A 21,227-nucleotide genomic window follows, 5' to 3' on the forward strand; every position below is an offset into this window, starting at 1 on the left:
TTGATGGGGGGATTGGCCTGGGGTGCTGGAGGGGCCCTTTTTGGGGGCCCCTTGCTGTCTAGAAGGCAGCTCTACTCAGACAGGAGGCTGGGATTCCCAGCCCCGGGGCCTGGCTCCTTGCCCAGAGTGATTTCCCAGCTAAAGGCCTGCCAGGAAGAAGACTCCCATCAGCCTTCAGGGTGGGGCAGCCTGGATGGGGCGGGCGGAGGCGGGGAGCCCTGAGGACACCCAGCCTGGGTGGAGGGAGGGCCAGGGAGACCTTCCTGCTTCAAGCGGGGGCTTCCTGTACCGTGCAGGTTGCGCTTGGGCAATTCATTTCTCCTCTCTGAGCTCTAGTTTCCTCACCTGCAAAATGAGAGGGAAGTTGGGAGTTAGCCTCCGGCTCTGATGCTCGGAGAGTTAACACAGGACCTGCCCCAGCCCAGACCCCAGGGCCCCTGCTTTCAGGGCCTGGGTTGGGGTTGAGGGCAGGGGCTGCAGGAGTGGCCTCAATTTCTCTGTCCTCAGTGTTGTCAGGACCCATCCCCTGGCCTCTACCTATGAGGAAAGTCCCATTATTGCCCCATTTCACAGATGAGGAAGCAAGCTCAGGGAGGTGAGGCAAGGTACCCAGGCCCCCACAGCAAGCAGCACAGCCAGGGGTGTTCACTGAGGCAGTCTGATGTCAGGCTTTCCCTGCTGGGCTCTGGGAGCCCGACAGTGATGTGTAACAAACGCGGCCCTCGCCGTGTCTGGGTTCCTGCGCCCTGTGCTGGTTTCAGGGTAGTGGAGGTGCGGCCAGGACAAGAGAGGTCGGGGGATGGAGTTGCCAGCCCGACACTGAGGTTGATTGGGCACGGGCCAGGCTCAGACCCAAAGGGATGGGTGGATGGAAGGTGGTCTATAAGGGCGGGGTGGGGGTCCTGCCACAGGTTCAGGAAGTGTCAGGCAGCTGGACCGGAAGCAGCCCTCCTTCCTCTCTGCCCTCCTGGCTGTAGACTCCCAGGGACTGAGCTTTCCACCTGGGGGCCAAGGTAGGGTGGGGAGGATGTTTGGATACGAGATGGGTCCCTGCATTGGGGAGGGCTCCAGCCTGAGGCCACTCCACCCAGGCCCTGGCCTGAGCCCCCAGCTCTGTTCTACCAAGCTCGTGGGGGGCTGACAGCTTTATCGTTGCCTTGTGACGGGTGGCCCATGGTTTCCTGCCAACAGCTCCCATTTCCGGAGGCCCAGCAGGGCCCAGGCGGAGCCAGGAGGGGCAGTGGGGCCGGGCCTGGGTGGCCCCCCGGCCCCGCCCCCATCTATCTTTGGGAATTTATTTGTCCACAGGCACAGCTGGTCCACAGTTCATTGCCTGCCAGGGGCCAAGAGCGGCTCTGACCACCCAAGGACTCTCCCTCCCAACTCAAATGCTGACAACTGACCTCTGACTCCTGACCTCTGGCCCCACCTGTCCCACCCTGCTCTTCATAAGGGGCTGGGAAACCCCTAGAAGCTTCGCTGTAGACGTGGGTGTTGACGCCTGGCTCACCCCGGGAGCCAAGGCCGTGCAGGGGGCTCGGTTCTCAGCCCCCAGCTGGGCCACCATGGCGCGGCGGCTCCAGGACGAGCTGGCCGCCTTCTTCTTTGAGTACGACACCCCCCGAATGGTGCTTGTGCGCAACAAGAAGGTGGGCGTCGTCTTCCGCCTGATCCAGCTCGTGGTTCTGGTCTACGTCATTGGGTGAGTCTGGACCCCCTCCCTGCTGCCCTCCTGCACCAGCCCCCAACCCGGGCCTGTCCTCCAGGCTCTGCGATGCTTCCCATGACCCCAAAGAGCCCCCCTTTCTCTCCGTGGCCTGTCATGCTTCCTGACAAACCCTTCTGGTGCCATTCAGAAGGAAGGGAAGCCTGCTAACCCGCTGCCTAGACGGGGACACTGGGACGAGGGGCAGCCCTGCCTCCGGTCATGTGGTGAACAAGAGGCAGAGCCTCTGGGCTCTGAGGAACTGACTCACTGCTAACGGTTCCCTCAAGGGGTGGGAGGCGTCAGAGGCCAAGGCCCCAGCCAGCCCCAGCCAGAGCCCTTCCACCTCTGACCTCCCAGCCAAGCCACGTAGCTCCTGAGAGATGGAGGCCGCACCCCACTTTACAGGCCAGAGTGGGACGGGCCTTGCTCTTACCTGCCCTGCCTAAAGTAAAGGCATCCTGGTCTATTCCAGAACCTGAGCAGAGAAACCTTCAAATTCAGAACACCTGGTGCCTTAATGGTGGCATGTCACGCAGAGGTGGGAGGTCCATTCTGGTCCTGAGGATGACAGCTCCTTTCTGGGCATTGGGGGACCTGTCCCACCATCCCAGGGGTGCAGGGGCAGAAGTAGGTGGGACTCCCCTGTGGGCTGCTGTTCTGGGACCCACGCAAAGGCCATCTTCCTGAGATCGGTCTGGCTGTCTGGGCAGGTGCTTATGTGATTACACGTGTGTGTGGTGTGTGGATGCGTGTGTGTCGTACCCAGGGCTCTGTGTGGGGTGCACGTGCCCTCGTGTGTCTGGGCACGAGCCTATCGGGTGTGGCTGCTGGGGGTGCCCCTGGGGCTGGGCGCCCCTGTGTCAGGGATACTATGTCCACTTACATTGACTCCACAGGGGGGTCCTGGAGGCCTCAAGGCCACTGAAGGGGGTTCAGCCCCCGCTGGGGGGTCTGGGGCACCCAGCAGCCCTGCCCCTCTGGTCTCCATGTCCCCGTTTTTGCTGTGAGACCAAACTAGGGCGGGCTGACCAGGAGGCCAGTGACCACCTGGTTCCCCCAGGGCCTCTGGCATCCAAAACAACCTTCCCTCTGCCCCATCCATCCCACCCCTGAGGCCTCAGAGCTGGTTGGGTGGAGCCAGGGCCACGACCCAGCGCTCCGACACCTTTCGGACTCTGCCTCCTTACTGTTCACAAACCAATTTGATATCTGTGGTGTCATTGAGCTTGTGAGGGAAAGAGACCCAGAGGGGGAGCAGTGGGGTTTCCAGGTCACACAGCAAGTCAGCATCCAGGCCCAGTTAGAACTGGGGCCTCCTGATCCCCAGCCTTGACTCTGCCTTCTTCTTTCCCTCCTCACAAGGGCTCTGAGAACCCTTCTAATGGGGCCCCGATGTGTTTCCACCATTAGCCACACTCCTGACCCTCCAGGGAAGAGAGAGCTTGCCCACCCAGGCTCAGCCCATCCCTCCCACCAAGAGGCTGGGAGAATGTTGTCCTCACCGTGGCCCCTATGGTTCCCTATTTCTGCTTTCGGATCAGCACTGGGAGCGGCACCAGACCTCCTTTTGTGTGTTGGTCACAGACTGTCAGAGGGAAAGGGACAGTCCTCCCACCCCACCCCCAGCTGCAGCATATGCTCCAAGCCACCATCCAGTCCTGAACACATGCCTCCAGTGACGGGGACCTCACGACCTCCCTCCTTCCCTTCCTCTCTCCCAAGACAGTGCGCTCAGTTTCCAAATGGACGTGGCCTCCTCAGTGTCGGTGAGACTCAGAGACACTGGATGATTTAGCCTGGTTCTCACAGCTAGAAAAAGGCTGAACCAGGATTTGAATCCAGCTGTGTGACTCCAAAGTTGGTCTTAATATCCTGGAAAGGAAACATGCTCAGAGAGGGGCACTGACCTGCCCAAGTCACAGAGCAGAGGGAGGAAGGCAGAGTCCCTGGAAACGCCCACTAATGCCCAGACTCCAGCTGGGGCTGCCACTCCTGCTGTCTCTGGTGCCCTCATCTGGCCACTGCCCACTGCTGCACTGACCGCTCAGCTAGGCGCCCGCAACTGCTGACCAAACCCAGCCTGCACTTGGTCTTACAATTTCAGACCTCGGTTTCCCAGCAGTTCCACGGAGCAGGGGTTAGGGGACCCCCTCCAAAGACATTGTCCGCAGGCTCAATAATTTGCCCTTTCCTGAGGAGGGATGGCCTTTCTTTAATTACCCCCCCCCTTCCCAAGGCCCCCCCTGTCTGTCAGACTCTCTGGTCCTGTGGGCATTGCAGGGGTACAGAGAGGAGCATAGAAGAGCCAGACACCCCAACCCCAGAGACAGAGAGATAGTCCAGATGGGGGGTGGGCAGACACAGAGACAGAACTGGACAGAGGGACAGACATTGGAACACAACACTCAGATGAAGAGAGAGGCCCTGACGCTCAGATATGGAGAGGGAATTACTGAGACAGAGGCAGAGAAGCTGAGATGCTGAGAACCCGAACAGACTCCGAGGAGGGAAACTGAGGCTGTTTTCTCTGTCAGTCACAATCTTCCGGGAAGTCGAGGGCAAGTGGAGGGAGCGAACCTGAGGCCCTGGCGGCCTGAGCTAAGATGTCACTCTTTTTTTTTTTTTTTTTAATTAATTAATTAATTAATTAATTAATTAATTAATTTATCCTTGGCTGTGTTGGGTCCTCGCTTCTGTGCAAGGGCTCTCTCTACTTGCAGCGAGCGGGGGCCACTCTTCATCGCGGTGCGCGGGCCTCTCACCATCGCGGCCTCTCTTGTTGCGGAGCACAGGCTCCAGATGCACGGGCTCAGTAGTTGTGGCTCACAGGCCTAGCCGCTCCGCGGCATGTGGGATCTTCCCAGACCAGGGCTTGAACCCGTGTCCCCCGCATTGGCAGGCAGATTCTCAACCACTGCGCCATCAGGGAAGCCCGATGTCACTCTTTTTATCTCAAATTGGGATGGTTAATTTGCCGTTAGAGCTGTCTCCTGGGAGGTGATGAGCTCTCTGTAACTGGAGGTGTGCAGGCAGTGGGCTGTCATCCATGACCTCGCAGGCCCATACAAGAGGTGTGCTGGGATATGTCCCTGCCTGGGGGGCTCTGGCTGCACACACAGGAGGGTCTCAAGGGGATTTATGAATGCCGCTTGGGGGGGGGAGCCTGGGAAGACTTCCTGGAGGAGGTGGCACAGTGGTGGAACCAGCCTTGAGCAAAGGCCTGGAGGCTCTAGTCCAGGCAGTCCTGCTCTTGGCTTTCCCTTGGACCTCCTGTGCGCCCCTACACAGAGCTCATGAAATCACATGCCTCTGATCTTGGAGTGCACCAATCAGAGATAAGGAGAGATACAAATTATTGCTGGGAGAGACACATCCAGGGACACTTCCATAGCATCTTTTCTGTGCCTAGGCCTGTGTCAGGTTCCCTGGGACAGAGGTGGGGTACAGGGTGGGCAGGGGGAGAGAGAGAAGCTGAGGATGAATTAGCTGGAACTTCTTGGTTCCTAGGGACAGAAATCCAATCAAAATGGATTAAAAAGGAAGGATGAGGGTATTAACTGGTTTGTGTAACTGAAAAATCAATGTGGGCTTCAGGCCTGGCTGGATCCTCCCTGATGAGGGTGCAGGAGCACATTCTATGGGAAGATGAGGAATTCAGGTTGGTCCCATTGGGTTCTCCAAGGAAGCTAGCCAGGATCGTCTCGGCTCTGCTTTCCTCTGTGGAGGCCTCATTCTCAGGCAGGCTCTCTGCCCTCAGAGTGGAAAAATGGCCACCAGCAGCCCTGGGGCACAAAAGTGTCTTCTCCTCCAGAGTTCCAGCAAAAGTCCCAGGTCCAGCTCTTACTGGCTGTGGTTGGGTCGTGTGCCCATCCCAGAACCAGTCGTTGTGGCCAAGGAAAGGGAATGTCCTGACTGGTGGAGCCTGGTTGGGTACCCACCTCGGTCCAGCCACTCCTGCTGGAAAGCAGAGTGTGATCAAAGGTCCTGGGGCAGGGAAGGAATACCCAAAGAGTCACTAGGGCTAGGCTGAGGGAGCATGAATAGAGACAAGGGAGAGGAGGTGGAAGAGTGAGCAGGGCCACTGGCTCAGGCCTCTCAATGCTGAGCTGAGGGACGTGGGCTTTCTCCTGCAGGTGGTGGGGAGCCATGGAAGGATGTCTAACAGGGGAAGGCCCAGGGCAGGCAGGTGCTGGGGTAGGGGGTGGAGGCCAGAGGCAGGACAGCTGTGAAGAGGCAGCAGTGATGAGAGGAGAGGGTGAGGCCAAGGCAGAAGCAGCGAGCATGGAAGACAGGTCATCATCCCAGCGGGCCCCGCACTGGGGGTGGCCACAGCTCAGCTTCTGCCCACCGTTGCTGCATCAGGACATGTGCCCAGCATGGCCAGAGTTCCTGACTTCTCAAGAGCAGTGGGAAATTGGAAATTATGGGTGAAAGGAACATCTCTTGGTTTTTAGAGGTTGGTGATTCAGTCAAAACACTTAAAGACATAAATCATCAGCCTGACTTGTCTGCAGACTGCATGTTGCTTAACCTCTGAGTCCCATTGTGGGCCCCAGCTCTGAACTCAGTCCCTCCTGGGCCCGGAGTCTGGTCTTGCCTCTCTCCAAGGATGCTCTGCCCGATAGCATGTGGCCCAAGGCTATACCCTGTATCACCAGCCACACGACCTGTCCTCCCTGCCCCACGCCAGAGCTGCCCTGGCATCTGCCCCAGCTCCTCTTGTGTCTCAGCCTCCCCACAAGAAGCCCTCTGGGTTCTTTGATGAAAGCCAAGGGGAGATGGGAAGGATGGAGGGATGCAAGGAATGTGGGCATGAGAGGGAGGGTGCCATGTCCAGGCTGTGAGCCTGGGGGTTGGGGTAAGTATGGCGCCATCCTTCAGGATGAGGGCACCAGAGGAGCAAGTTCTGTGGGAAGATGAGGCATTCAGTTTGGTCCGGTTGAATTTTTGTTTTGAGATGGATTTCGCAAGTCATAACATTCATCCTTTTAAAATACACAAGTTGGTGGTTTTTAGTATAATCACAAAGTTGTGCAACCATCACCACTATCTAATTCCAGAACATTTGCACTATTCCAAAAGGAACCTCATACCCCTTAGCAATCACTCCCCGTTGTGCCTCCCTACCCCTTACTCTGCCTCTTCTGGACATTTCATATAGATAAAATCATGCAATATGTGGCCTTTTTGTGTCTGGCTTCTTTCACTTAGCACCATGTTTGCAAGGTTCATCCACGTTGGTTGTAACATGTTTCAGTTCTTCAGTCCTTTTAATGGTTGAATAATATTCCATTGTATGGAAATTCCACACTTAGCTGGACATTTGGGTTGTTTCCACTTTTTGCTTGTGAATAATGTTGTGAACATTTGCATGTAAGTTTCTATGTGGACATGTTTTCAGTTCTCTTGGGTATTTGGTTCTAGGAGTGAAGTTACTGGGTCAAATGGTAATTCCATGTTTAACTTTCTGAGGAACTTCCAGACTGTTTTCCAAAGGGTCAAGTTAAGTTGGAGGTACCTATGAGATGTCTGAGAGGGGGGTGGGAGGGTAGGCAGGGCAGGGGGGAGGAATCTGTGTCACCAAACAGTTGGAGATTCAACATTTATATAAGTTCTTTTTTTTTTTAATGTTTATTTATTTGGCTGCGCCGGGTCTTAGTTGCGGCATGCAGGATCTTCGTTGGCATGTGGGAATCTAGTTCCCTCACCAGGGATCGAACCTGGGCCCCCTGCATTGGAGTCTTAACCACTGGACCACTAGGGAAGCCCCTATATAAGTTCTTTGAGCGCAGAATTTTGGTTTGTTTTTCCTTGGCGCATAATAGGGGTCCGATAAATAAATATCTGTTGAATGACTGAATGTGTGGAACTGAATCTCGGAGGAGAGTGCAGAAGTGGAGATAAAAAATTGGGGACAAAGTGTGCCTGCAACAGCACACACAAGGTTCTGCCTGGGCTGAGAATGGAAGCCAGAGGTTGGGGGCAGATCGACATTTAAGGAGGAATTGGTGAAGGAGGACCAGAGACCGTAAATAAATAGGATTATTTATTATGTGCTTGCTGCATGCCAAGCACTGTGTTAATTTCCTTAAAAAGAACTCATGGGAACATCCTCCAAACAATCACCTAGACTCTTTTTCTTCCTGGAGCCCAGCCCATGGCTCAGTGAGGGGTAGGGCCTTGCTTGTAAATATTTGTTGAACGATCAGCATCTTTGAGGTAGGTGCCTTCACCTCCTTTTACTGAGACATCTAGTGCTCAGAGAGGTTTAGTCTTTAGCCTGAAGCCACACAGCTGGTGAGTGGCAGTGCTGGTATGTGAACCTCAGCTTCTGTGACTCCAGAGGCCACACTCTCAGCCACTCCACCACGTGACCTCTTCCACAAGGGGCTGTTGAAGAACAGAGACTACTGAGGATGAGGAGGAGAGAATGGGAAAGAGAATTTCTAGAAGGGGAGGGGCTTCTGAAGATGCTGGTGTCTTTGGCATCAGGCCCCCCTTGGTGGCCTTCCTGGGGTGTTGGCCACAAGACCAGGTCAAGGTGAGCATGGCTTTGGAGGGACAGGCCTGGCGCAATGGTCATTCTGGTATTATCAGAACCGAGGTCACTGATGTCAGATTTGGGCCACAGGACTGACAGCCCCTGGGAACGGACACAGCCTGGAATGGCTACATCAGCCCCAGGGCACAGCCTCCGTGTGGCTCCTGGCAGACACATTGATGCCAGGCTGCTCAGTGGAGGGGCCGGGGTCCTGGGCTGGGGAGCCTCGAGCCTGGGTCTGCCTCTGACTCGGGAGGGACACTCCCTCAGGCCTCAGTTTTTCTATCTATACGGTGAGGAGTTGGTTTTGAGCCAAGAGAGAAATGCTGCTACTAGGATGTCAGGGATGGGGGGGCCCAAGAGGCAGGCCCGTGACCTCTCTCTCCTGCAGGGTGTTCAGAATACGGAGCAGCTCCCCATCGTCCCCCTCAATAGCAACTTCAAACTTGGGCATGGAGCCAGAAGCCTTCCTGGAGGAAGGAACCTAAGGAGAGTGGGGGATAGGTGATGCCCGACCCTCCCTGATGGGGCTGGAGGCAAGCAGGCAGGCCCAGGACACTGAGGATCGGGAGCCTTTGTCATGCCTCACCTGTTGCCATCTGAGACCTGCAGGGGGCAGCAGTGACCATGCTTAAGCTTGAGAGGGGTTGTCTGGGCTCCAGCACCAGGCTTTGGGGGGCGAGGGGGCTTGGAGAAGGAGAGGTGTAGACTATAGGAGGGGAGAGGAGGACACTGGTGGGCTGCCTTCCTGGAGCCTAGAACAAGGAGACAGCCCCCAGAGAGCTAGTGGTGACTGGGAATAGGAGGCCTGGAGAATTCTGTCATGGGTCCTGAGCTCTGAGGGACAGAAGAGGGGCTCTGAGCTCTGCTTTGGACGGGTGGGCTAAAGGTAGGGTGAGGGGTGATAGGGGCAGAAACACATCTCCCCACAGTCAGCCACAGCCACAAGTGTGCTCACAGATTTGCCCTGGAGATACACAGCTACACACTCTGATGGATACCATGGACACACACACACACACACACACACCACACACACACACACACACACACACAGAGTTACAATGAATCGCCAAGATTCTTTCCTGAAGGAAGGGGACCACACCCTGGAGAGAAGTATTATCCAGAACTCTCACTTGTAAGCAACGGAAACCAAACCCAAACTGGCTTAAATAAAGGAAAAGAATTTATTAACTTGTATAACTGAAAAGTCCAGAAGTGACTTTTCAACATGCTTCAGGTATGGCAGGATCCAGGTGCTCAAGCAACATTGTCAGGAGTCTGCCCCTCTCCATCTACTGGCCTGGCTTTTCTCTAAGTTGGCTTCATTCTCAGGCTTGCTCTCTCCGTGAGGTAACACAGATGACTAACCATACCTTGCTTAGCAACCCAACAGAGAGAATGTCTCTTTCCCAGTAATTCCCAGAAAAATTCTGGCCGCGTTGCTGAAACTCCTCGGGGCCGTGTGCCCATCCTTAGACCCATTGCTCTTGCTAAGGCAATGGAACATTGATTGGCAAACCCTGATCATGTGCCCCCCACTGTGGGCCTAGGAGGGAGGTTGACCCCACTAAACCTCCCAGATTGAAAGTGGAGAACCCAGAGGAACAGGGGTTCTTGATGCTGGGAGGGGAAGGCCAGAATTTCCTGAGAAACCTGGGAGGCCTCCAGCCTGACCCACACCCACAAGGGCCTCATCTGGGGCCAGTTGCTGTGAGCCCTTCAAAGGGCCACTTGCCCCTCTGGTTTCCCTTCCAGTCAGTCCCCCTCCCCAAGAGCTCCCAGCATGGCTGAGATAATAGTAGCTAATGTCTATATAGTGCTTAGCCCATGCCAGTTCCCATTCCAAGTGCTTTCACAGGCATTAACTCACAACTTAAGTAGTATTGGTACTATTACTGTTTACATTTTACAAGGAAACTGAAACAGAGAGGGACTTGCCCTAAACAGAGACTAGTTTACCCCAGATCATATAGCCTGTGAGATTCAAGCCCAGACTCTTGGGCACCAAAGGCCAGGCTCTCGGCCATCATCATACTCTGCTCTTTCTCAGCGGGAAGAACTCAGGAAGGAAGGAGATAGGGATGAAGATTGGAGTCCAAGCAGCTTGGCCTCCAATAAATGCTACTCTTGGAAAAGGCTCTGAAAGAGACCTGCAGGGGCTCTGCTCCCTGGCCAACCAATAATAGTATTTTCATAGTGAAAAGAATGGTGGAACTCCAGGCACAGGCCAGCAGGGGGAGCAGGTGAGGATTTCCAGCCTCCAGTCCAAGATGTAGCTTTAGGAATGGAGAGTGGCTCAGAGGCGCATCTGGGGAGGGGAAGGGAAAGGACTTGACACGTCCAGCTGGTGCCGGAAGGGGCGGTGGCCCACAGCCTCATGCCATCCTTGAATGGCTCCGGCCAACTCTGGCCCCTCTGCCCCCCTAATCCCCCTGCAGGTGGGTGTTTGTCTATGAGAAGGGCTACCAGACCTCGAGTGGCCTCATCAGCAGCGTGTCTGTGAAACTCAAGGGTCTGGCTGTGACGAAGCTCCCAAGCCTGGGCCCCCAGGTCTGGGATGTGGCTGACTACGTCTTCCCGGCCCAGGTGAGCAGACTTGGGGGTGCACCTTCCACCCACAGGGCTTGCTGGCTGAGCTGGGTTAGGCTCTGTCCCACCTCCCTGTGGGACCAGCCTAGCTCCTCTCTCTCTGTGGGCCTCAGATTCCCTGTGAATGAGGGGCGGAAGCAGCCTCGTAACATCACCCCGGTCTGATGTCATGGGTTATGGAGGCTGCTGGGTGTCATGTGGGTTCTGGGGGCTTGCTAGGGCAGTGCTTGGGTTCTTGGGGCTCTTCCCCCAGCTCAGAGCCCTGCCCTCCCCTCCCCCTGCCTCTCACTTCCAGGGGGACAGCTCCTTTGTGGTCATGACCAATTTTATCGCGACCCCCCGGCAGGCCAAAGGCCACTGTGCAGAGGTGAGGACTGTTGCCCATCCCCCCTTCTTGGACCCACAGTGAAAAATAACATAGAAGAGGAGGTCCCCTTGGGCATTGGAGGGGAAGCCAGATAGGCTTCCTGCGGCACCACAGTGGTGGAATTTCAGGCATAAGTTCACACACAGTAATGGCCCACCACTGGCAGTTGCTGAGTCTTCCCTCCCAGCTGTGTGCCAAGCAGGATGCTGAGCCTCAGTGCCTGCCCAACCCCCAAGCCCCAACCTCCCCTACCCCTGCTGGCTGACATCAGCACTGGGGCAGCTGGGCATGAGCCCAGAGGGTCCTGGGGGGGGACTGGGGGAAGGAGGCTGTGAGTAAGGGTCACTCCAAAGGGGTCTGAGACTCTGCCCCACACCCTAGGGCCATGCGGGGGAGGGGATCTTCTTAGGACCCTACCCAGGGGGCCTGGGGTCAGCAGCTCTCCCCTTCCCCAGAACCCGGAAGGGGGCACGTGCACGAATAATAGTGGCTGCACCCCGGGAAAGGCAGAAAGGAAGGCTCAAGGTAAGGTCGGCCTCCTCCTGTCCCCCTCCACAGCCTGTCAGCTCCAGGCTTCCTCCACCAGGAAGTCCTTCCTGCTCTCTCTCCTCCCGCCACCTTGACCTTGGCCTCCCCTGTCCCAGAACCAGCCAGGCTTCTGCTCTTGGGCGCCCCATCAATGGGGGCTCCTAGGAGTGGGGCCTGGGGGTTCTCCTCTGCACCCCCAGCTTGGGGTGGACACCCAGGGGTTCCACCCTTGCTCCAGGCATCCGCACAGGCAAGTGTGTGGCCTTCAACGACATCGTGCATACGTGTGAGATCTTTGGCTGGTGCCCCGTGGAGGTGGATGACAACATCCCATGGTAATGCCCTGTCCTTCCAGGGAGCTGGGAGCAGGGTCCCCAGCCCAGACTAGAGGGGCATCTGGATCTGTGCTCTGTCCCCCCTTCTTCCAACCCCACCCTCACCCCATCTGTGCAGCTCAGGCCAAAGATGCCCCAGCCTCTGCTCAAGGGGCCTGAGAGTCCACATTACAGCATGCCCACCCCTCCAATGACTCAGGAAGATCCCATAGGCTCTCACAGCCCCATACACCAAGCCCAGCTCTGGTAGGCACACGAAGGACTCCTGGGCAGGGGGCAGTGAGTGAGTGCCGTCTCCTCCAGCCCTGCCCTTCTCCGAGAGGCCGAGAACTTCACTCTTTTCATCAAGAACAGCATCAGCTTTCCACGCTTCAAGGTCACCAGGTTTGTGGGAAAAGCGGGCAGAAATGCAGGCGGCTCTCGGAGGCTGCTCCAGCTGGTCTCAACCTGTCACCTCTGTCACCCTGCACTCATGCTGATTTCCTTCTGGGAGGCAGAAGCTTGGGCTGGGCCCCTGGGGTGGGCTGCCTTCAGTCTCCAAGGGCTAGGGAAGGGGCATCTCTAGGGCCCGGGAGGGGTCCCCAGAGCTCCCGGGCATGGTGGGTGCCCTCCCAGCTGGCATGCTGCCACCACCAATGCCCTCTGCCCCTGTAGGCGCAACCTGGTGGAGGAGGTAGATGCCGCCTACATGAAGACCTGCCTCTATCACAAGACCTTGCACCCACTGTGCCCAGTTTTCAAGCTCGGCTATGTGGTACAAGAGTCAGGCCAGAATTTTAGCACCTTGGCCGAGAAGGTATGGTGCCAGGCGAGTGGGGAGGGCTGGGCCCCCAGATCATCAGGCCAAAAAAGACTTTTCAGGCCCAGTTAACCACCACACCCCACCCAGTCCCTAGCGTGGGCCGAGCATATATATAGATCTAGCCCCTAATACTGGGGGCCCCTGTGGTTCAGGCCTGTGTCCTCAGCAGGGCCTGGCATGGACCTGGCACAGAGGAGGTGCCCAGAATGAATGGCCATAGGCAGATGTCACCTGGGTGTCTTCCGAGGGCCCACTGTTTTTTAAATATTAGATACAAGCAGCTTAAATCCCATGGCCCATGGCCCTGAGAAATCCTGTGCCTGCCCAGGTTTCCTGGGAATTCTGGAGGCTGAGATGCACACAGTCACTTGGGATTCCTAGAGAAACGATACCTTATAAGGAGCACAGACCTGTCTGACTGGGTTGAGATCCTGGCTCAGACAAGTCTCTTACCTTCAGTGTGTCTGAGCTTTTGCACCTGTAAAGTGGGAGCAATAATAGTACAAGTCTCTCGGGATTGTCTTGAGGGCACGGGACAGCACTTCAGGGTGGCCTGGCCCAAGGCATCCTAGGTACATGCTCCTTTGTGATCTTTATCATATGCTCCTGTGGGATCCAGGGATGGAAATCAGCCCCTCTCTGTGACATCACACACCAAAACAACTCACCCACAGTGCCTTTATGGAGAACACGGGTCAGCAAACTTTAAAGGGCCAGAGAATAAGTATGGGCCACAGGTCACATGGTCTCTGTTCCAGCTACCCGGGTCAGCTGCTATGGGGCAAAGGCAGCCACAGGCAATGTGTAAACAGATTCGGCCCTGAGGCCTCAGTTTGCCAACCCCTGGACGGGGTTTACACGGTAGCAACACACAGGACCAGAAAGCTGAATGTTAGTTTCCCCTGTTCCTAAAAATCTCCCTGCCACCCCCAGTAGGAACTTCTCACCCATCACCATTGTCTGTAGGCACCTAGCCTCCCGCCTAGCTGCCCAGCTCCACACCCAGCTCTCCTCTTGCTCAGCCCACCTATCCCTGATCCTTGCCTTGCCAGAGGAGCTTCACTTTCTCAGGTTTTCTCTTCCCAGCCCATGTCTTTACAGACTCCCTCTTTAATTCAACAGCTATTTACTTGCCTCCTGCGCTGTGACTCAGGAATCAGTGCAAATGAAACAGACAGCTCCACCCTTGTGGAGTTGACAGTCTTGGAAGAGATGCGTTAATAATCACACAAAATAAATGTGTGGTTACAAAGTGACACGTGTTCTAGAAGAAAACACAGAGGGGATCACAAGGTCATATTTTAGACTGGGGGTGGTGGTCAGGGAAGACTTCCCAGGAGAAATGACCAAAGGATGAGAAAGAACCAGCCTTGTGGGGAATGGTGGCGGGCGGGGGGAGAGTGACTGCATGTGCAAAGGCCCTGAGGTAGGAAGAACCTGGTGTATTCTAGAAACTGTCAGAAAGCTGGAATGTGATGGGTGGGAGGCAGGACCAGAGAAGGTGACGAGACCTCAACACTGAAGCAGCTTCTCAGTGTCTCTTCTCAAACAAACAGAAAACAGCTGCATCAGCTGTAAGGCAGGAGTTCTTGATCCTAAACCCTGGATCTTGAGGGCCTGTGTCCCTGGTAGGGCGGGGTGGTAGGCATCACCATCGACTGGCACTGTGACCTGGATTGGCATGTGCGACACTGCAAACCCGTCTATGAGTTCCACGGGCTGTATGAAGAGAAAAACCTGTCTCAAGGCTTCAACTTCAGGTGCCTGCCGGGCCCCCACCAGTGCCTCCTTCCTTGGGGTCCTGTGGGCTTTTCTACTCCCAGAACCCCTTAAGGCCAAGCAAGTGTCCCCGGGAGGGGAGCAGTGGATCCTAGGAAACTCCCATTCTCCTGGAATTGGCCAAGCAGGGAGCACGAGCTTAGAGGCCTGAGCCCTACCCCTGGCTCTCGGTTCCCTTGAGGCCCACCTGGCCAGGACTGGCTGGGGAAATTGCCGACATCAGGAGTTAGGGCAGCGGTTGAATACAGTATTCCTGGAATGAGGCCTGCGATTCCCCCTCTATATAATGTTGGGGGGCATGGGGCTGTCCTCATGGACCTCTAAGGGCTCCTGTATCCCTGATGCTCTGGGAACTCTGGACCCAAGACAGTTCTCCATCACCCTCTTCTGCAACCTCTCCCCTTCCCCAAGGTTTGCCAGGCACTTCGTGGAGAATGGGACCAACTACCGGCACCTCTTCAAGGTGTTTGGGATTCGCTTTGACATCCTCGTGGACGGCAAGGTGAGTGTCCAGTGTGAGGGGTAGCCAGAGACACATTCTCAGTTCCTGCTGGTGCTTGTTGGGTGTCTGTGGTTAGAGGCAACAGGAAGTTGGTTGGGCCTCATTCAGCACTTCTATATCTGATAACAGAGGGACCCAGGTGCTGTTGAGGGCAGGGCTTTCCAGCCTGTGACCACACCTCCCTCACTGTCTCCCTGTGTCCAGGGAGGGCAGAGCCAAGGTCACAACCCAGGGCTCCTGACCAGCAGCTGGGTCTCCATGCAGAGCCAGAGCCATGGGCAGCAGGCTGTGGGACCAGCTACCAGTGGAGGGTGGGGAAGGCCCCTGGCCCCCGGCCTGGTCTCAGGGCTCCTGAGGAAGGCCTTTTCCACCAGACCCTTCTGACTGTTAACCCTTCTTTCCCCTGGGCCCTGCCACCAGGCTGGCAAGTTTGACATCATCCCCACCATGACCACCATTGGCTCTGGGATTGGCATCTTTGGGGTGGTAAGTGCTGAGGTCATGGGGTCACTGCGCTGGGGTCAGGCCCCCCCCTTCCACACCTCAGCAACAAGTCTCCCACCCCAGACCTGACCGAGATTGTTCCCTATTACTGAGCCCACCCCACCTCCCTAGACCCACACACAGTATGTCTGAGGAAACTGGGGCCCAGAGCTGGGGCAGGACAGAGGTGGGATGGGGCCTGCAGTGCCTCGTCCCCACCAGGACCTGAGGTCTGGAGAGGACTCAGCCTGGCCCCCGCGGTCAGCAGAGGCTGAGGTGGGGAGTGGAGGGTCCCGCCGCTGCCCCCAGATCCCCTGCGCTCTCCGCCCCGCCCCGCCCTCAGGCCACGGTTCTCTGTGACCTGCTGCTGCTCCACATCCTGCCCAGGAGGCACTACTACAAGCAGAAGAAGTTCAAGTACGCGGAGGACATGGGGCCAGGGACGGTAAGAGAACTCCCTGAGTCAGCCCTTCGGAGGCCCCAGGCCTGCGTGTCTGCGGGGACCAGCTGCTTCCCCGGGGGTGACTTTCATCCCCCCAATGTTTACACAGGGGGAGCACGACCCTGCGGCCGCCAGCTCCACGCTGGGCCTGCAGGAGAACATGAAGACATCCTGACCTCCGCCCCCACTCCTACCGGACACAGTAGGCGGGGAGCCTGGTGGGGTCCCAGCCAGGGCGGAGGGGTTTCCCCAGGAGCGCTCCCACCCTCTCAGCCAGGCAGACACCAGGTTGCCGGAAGCTCAGGGTGGACTCTGGGAGAGACCTGCACAATGCTGGGCTCTGGCTCCAACTCTGCAGCCCCCAAGGGAGCCTCACCCCGGCCTCACTCACTCCTGGTCCGGGGTTTTATGCTTCTCCCTCTGGGTCCTTGTCCATCCATCCTACTCCCTCATGTCTCCAGACCTCTGCTCTCCCATATGGCAGCCACTAGCCATCGGTGACTATTTAAATTAATTAAGATTGAATAAAATTAAAACTTCAGTTCCTCAAATAGCCACATTACAACTGCTGAATACACACATATGGCTGTGGTTGCCCTATTGAACCACATGGAACGTTTCCAGCATCGCAGGAAGTTGTGTTGGACAGCTCTGCTTGAACCCTGTTTCTTACTGGCCCCAGATTTCCCTGGGATGCTTATCAACTGTGCTGGCACCTGGGAGTTCCCTGGCAGTCCAGTGTTTAGGACTCTGCGCTTTCATTGCCAAGGGGCCTGGGTTCGATCCCTGGTCGGGGAACTAGGATCTCACAAGCTGCAAGGCCAAAGGAAAAAAAAAAAAGAAAAGCAGTGCCAGCAACTGGGTGCACCCCAGACCTCCTGAACCAGAAACTCCACGTCTGGTCACATGGTCTGCAAGCATAGCAAACTCTTCAGGTCATTTTCAGGACCTAAGTTTTAGAACCGCTCCTGATCAGGTATCAGACTTAGCTGGGGCCGGCATCCCCTGGCAGGTGCGGGCCTTGAGCAGGTGTGTGGTGTGCTCACAAGCCACACGGTGTCTCATGCACTCCCCCTCCACGTGCACACTCACCCACACACACAGCCCCCCTCCCATCCACACTGTGTGTTTGAACAGCTTGGGCCCTGCAAACACAACCATCTGAACACACCTACACCCCCAGGCACAGACTCATGGTCCATGCCACCCCGCCTCTGTGGGGATGTGCTTCTCCTCAAGTGTGTCAGGCCAGGACAGCCCCTTCTAGTGATGAATCCTTACTCAGCTACCTCTGGTCAGGGTGGGAGCCTCAGCCGAATCCTGGGCTCTCTGCCTGTGAGCCAGCCCCAGCTCCCGAGGCCTGCCCGGCTCTGTCTGAACACAACGTCTGGGAAATCAAGGGCTGGAGTATAATAAAAGGATTGGTGAATGAGTTCAAACCTCTGCCTTCTGCCCTTTCTTCCCAGCCCTCTCTGAAACCCAGTGTCCACAGCTGTGAAACATGGGGCTAAGCTGAGCGATCTTTGAGATCCTTTTGGGTCTCTCCGTGGGAGGTGGTGAGCTGACCCTTATGCAGAGGCAGTGCTGGGCGTCAGCTCACCTCCATCCACGGGCCGCTGTCCTGGCACAGCCCCGATCATTGGAGCTCTTCCCAATCCTCCACGTGCCCCTCCCCCCGCTTTGAAAGGCCTGGCACTGGGACAAGCAGAGACCCCAGGAGTGGCCTCATGAAAGCAGGGGTGAGGAAGGGGCTGGCTGTCCCAGGAGGGAGATCGGATGGAATCCCAAAGAGGGGAGGGAGGTCTTGACTGGAGACAGTGTGGAAGGATCCTCCAGGGACCCTGCTGTGGGCATGACCCTCCAGCCAAGCAGGGTCTCTGGGCACCCCCATCACCATGCTCTGTCTAGACCAGCGTTGTCCAACACCAGTGATGGAACATTCTCTATCTGTGTTGTCCAACGTAGTATTCACATGTGGACGTTAAATATTTAAGATGTGGCTCATGCAACCAAGGAACTGAATTTTTTATTTTATTCATTTGAATTTAACTCGCCAGGTGTGGCTGGCTAGTGGCTACCATATTGAACATCACAGGCTAGCCCCTCCCCTCTCCCTCAGGCCCTTGGCCTCCTGCCCTCTTCCCCGGCCAAGAGCCATCCCTCGGATTTTACAAGACAGGAACTCCCTCTTCTTCCCTCCCTTCCTTCTCCAGATCTACCTGCTTATGCACCTCCTGTCCCCTTCCCTCCCGAGTGAGCAGAGGATTCCTCCTTGGAAATCACACCTCACCCAGCCTGGAGGCTGCCTCTCCTCTCTCCCGCTCCTCTTCTGCCTCCTCGCAGCCCACATTTCCCTGCTGCTCTGTCTGCTCTCCGTTCACTGCCACCACCATTCCAGAAAGACCAGTCTACACTTCCCTCTGGCTCCCACCCTCTACAATTGGCCTCCAGCCCCTACCCCCACTTCTAGATGCCCTTGCCAAGGTTACCAGTGGCATCCTTGTTGCCAAATCCAAGCAGACACTTCAGCCCATATCCTGCTCGGCCTGTCAGCCTCTGACACTGTTGGCTGAGCCCTCCTTTGTTGAAAGATTTCCTTCCAGCAGCTCCTAGGACCCACCCTCTCCAGATTTTCCAGCCAGCCTGGGGTGTAGGGATAAGATAGTTTTCAGTTGCAGCTCTGTCACTGTGTGTCCTTGGGCAAGTTGCTTAACTCTCCAAGCCTCCTCTGTGAGTCAGGGATAATAAGAGCCTCTACTCAGGTTGGGGTAAGATAAGATACGTAAAGTACCTAGCACAGAGCCTGGCACACTGTAGTGCTCTGCCCCTGCCTCTATCCTCTCTTTCAATGGCGGAGTCAGCTAGCTGTCCCCAGGTTCTTGGCTGGGTATGTGGCTGCCTAGAATGGAAGCTGCATTTCCCAGCCTTCTCTTGCCTCTGGGTCTGGTCATGTGAATAAGTTATAGCTAATCGGATGTATGTGGAAGTGTCATGTGACACCTTCTGGGAACTTTCCTTAAAAGAGAGCTGGTGCAGATCCTTTGCCCTCTTCTTCTTCATCCTTGTCTCCATCCCACTGCCTGGAATGTGTATGTGATGGTTGGAGCTCTAGCCCCCATCCTGAATCACGAGGACAAGAGTCAAATCCAGAAGTGGCTGGAGTAGTGAGTGGAAAGAGCCACATCTGGGAGGTCTTTGTGGAGCACAGCTGCCATACTGTTACCCCAAAACTGGGTTCACCTGCTGGTGGGTGTTGAGCCAAAAGACACAACCAAGCCAAAGAGTGGGAGAAGGAGGCACTTATTACTTGAGGCAAGTAAGGAGAACACTGGGGATCTTTCCCAAAGCAGTGTCTCCCCGAATGGCAAAATTGGGGAAGTGTTAAGCTACGGGTACATGCATATTCGTGAAGAGGCTTGGGCAGTGTACACATCATAGAATTGGGGCAAAGGTTGACAGAAGGGTCAGAAAAGATCAACATCATCCCTCAGGTTCTAGTTGATCTGGTGGTTGAAGGGGGTTTAAATTCTGCAAAACAGCTCTTTTAAGAAAGTACTTCAGGCTAATCTGAAGTACTCAAACAGAACTGGGAGTCTTTACAACTGCTATATTATCTTTGCTATTGTTATTTCTCCACCTGATAACAGCTGTTTCTTCCTGCATTCTTTTGTTCCCTTATGATCATTAATTACTGAGACCTGTTCAAGGACAAGCATTGTGGCCAGGCTTAGATTACAAAAACGGCTTAGGTCAAAAATGGCTTCTCTTATGTCAAAATGCTACATCTGGTTCTTTTCCTCGGGGACCCCCCTACCCCATCTGCTTACAATACCAGCCCAGGACTGTCTTCCCTGAGGCTCTTACATGGAATTTCTGTTATCTAAGTCAAAACGATCCTACCTGGTACAGAAATTTTTCCCCCTAAAAGCAAGTGTTCTGTCCTCAGCCCCTGTTTATTTACCCTGAAGTTATCTCAGGCTTTCCCATGGCCCTACTATGGGTCCCTTCGGACAACTCCCAAAACTGTCTCACTGGCCCAGCCCTGTTTCCTGAGCTCCAACCACACACATCCAACCCCCTAATTGCCATATCCAATTAATTATTCATTCGACAAACATCTTTTAAGCAACGTGTCAGGCTTTGTGCTGGATGAATCAGGCATGGTCCTTGCCCTCAAGGAGCTCCCAGTCCAGAGGAGGAACAGGCAGGTAAACAGATGCTCACTTCAAGGAAGTTCCTAAGAGGACTTGCTAACCCATGCTGGGCAGTGAGCTCATAGGGGAGTGTTTCTGGCAGAAGGGGCATTGAACCAAGTCCTGAAAGGAGTGAGGCAGGTGATTAGGACTGAGGTCATGGAGGGCCTGATTAGATCTATTCTCAGGGCACTGGTGAGCCATGGAAGATTCCGAAGCAGGAGCTGACCAGTTGGACTTGTGTTTCTAAAATATTCTCCACCAGGTGGAGAAAAGCAAGTGGGTGGGGGCCGTGCGGGAGGGCAATGAGGCTGCACGGGGCTGGGAGGCCAATGAGGAGACTGCTGTAGCAATTCAGGTGCGAGAAGATAGTGACCTGAGCCAAGGGAGGGGCAGAGAAGCAGAAAAAAGTGGATGGATCCCAGGGATATTTAAGAAGCAGCGTGGGCAGGACTTGGTGATCTACTGGTTGGAACAGGTAAGCGGTAGGCTATGATGACTCCCAGGTGTCTGGCTCCAGACTGAGACAGGGACATAAGAGGCCAGGTTTGGGGGAGTGATATGGGGCTCTGTCTTGGACAAGTGGTGGGGTGAGGTGCCAGAGGATAGATACACAAGTGTAGAGTGTAATTGAACCAAGAGTTGATGAGCTCGCCAGGGGAGAGGTGGGCTACCGCGAAGGTCAAGACGTCCTGCCCCAGCTCGCCATTCCTGCTGCCTGCTCACAGAGCCCTTCCCCAAATGAGAATCCGACTATGACCCCAGCATTCTGTTAAAACCGCTTCCCGTTTCTCCTACCCCCCACGCAGCAGAAGGCTGAACCCCTGAGTGTACCATTCAGGGCCTTCCTCCCTGGCCCTGGGCCCGGGCCCCATCTCTTTGCTGATCTCGCTTCGCCCCTCCCCTAGTACTCACTGCGCCTCATCCCCGCCCCCCACTCCGGGGGCAGGGGGTG

At 55.7% G+C, this 21,227-nt stretch overlaps 1 protein-coding gene across 1 annotated transcript; it reads left to right on the top strand.

The window, feature by feature from the left end:
• Nucleotides 1-1,564: 1,564 nt before the first annotated feature.
• On the top strand, nucleotides 1,565-16,559 carry P2RX1 (purinergic receptor P2X 1). Its single transcript, XM_061176467.1, has 12 exons — nucleotides 1,565-1,702; nucleotides 10,691-10,838; nucleotides 11,137-11,208; nucleotides 11,664-11,733; nucleotides 11,975-12,071; nucleotides 12,375-12,455; nucleotides 12,726-12,867; nucleotides 14,506-14,633; nucleotides 15,064-15,154; nucleotides 15,575-15,640; nucleotides 15,981-16,082; nucleotides 16,189-16,559. Exons 1-12 carry the CDS (start codon nucleotides 1,566-1,568, stop codon nucleotides 16,252-16,254), a joined length of 1,200 nt encoding a protein of 399 aa, XP_061032450.1. The 5' UTR covers nucleotide 1,565; the 3' UTR covers nucleotides 16,255-16,559.
• Nucleotides 16,560-21,227: the final 4,668 nt, after the last annotated feature.

Source organism: Eubalaena glacialis, chromosome 19, assembly GCF_028564815.1.
Source record: "Eubalaena glacialis isolate mEubGla1 chromosome 19, mEubGla1.1.hap2.+ XY, whole genome shotgun sequence".
In the NCBI taxonomy this organism is placed as follows: domain Eukaryota; kingdom Metazoa; phylum Chordata; class Mammalia; order Artiodactyla; family Balaenidae; genus Eubalaena; species Eubalaena glacialis.

Bases quoted from the DNA above. Each gene is read 5' to 3' on its own strand.
- P2RX1 (XM_061176467.1), top strand. From the start codon at position 1,566: ATGGCGCGGCGGCTCCAGGACGAGCTGGCCGCCTTCTTCTTTGAGTAC. The intron at 12,072-12,374 runs GTAATGCCCTGT...CGTCTCCTCCAG, and splicing joins GTGGATGACAACATCCCATG to CCCTGCCCTTCTCCGAGAGG. The intron at 15,155-15,574 runs GTGAGTGTCCAG...CCCTGCCACCAG, and splicing joins ACATCCTCGTGGACGGCAAG to GCTGGCAAGTTTGACATCAT.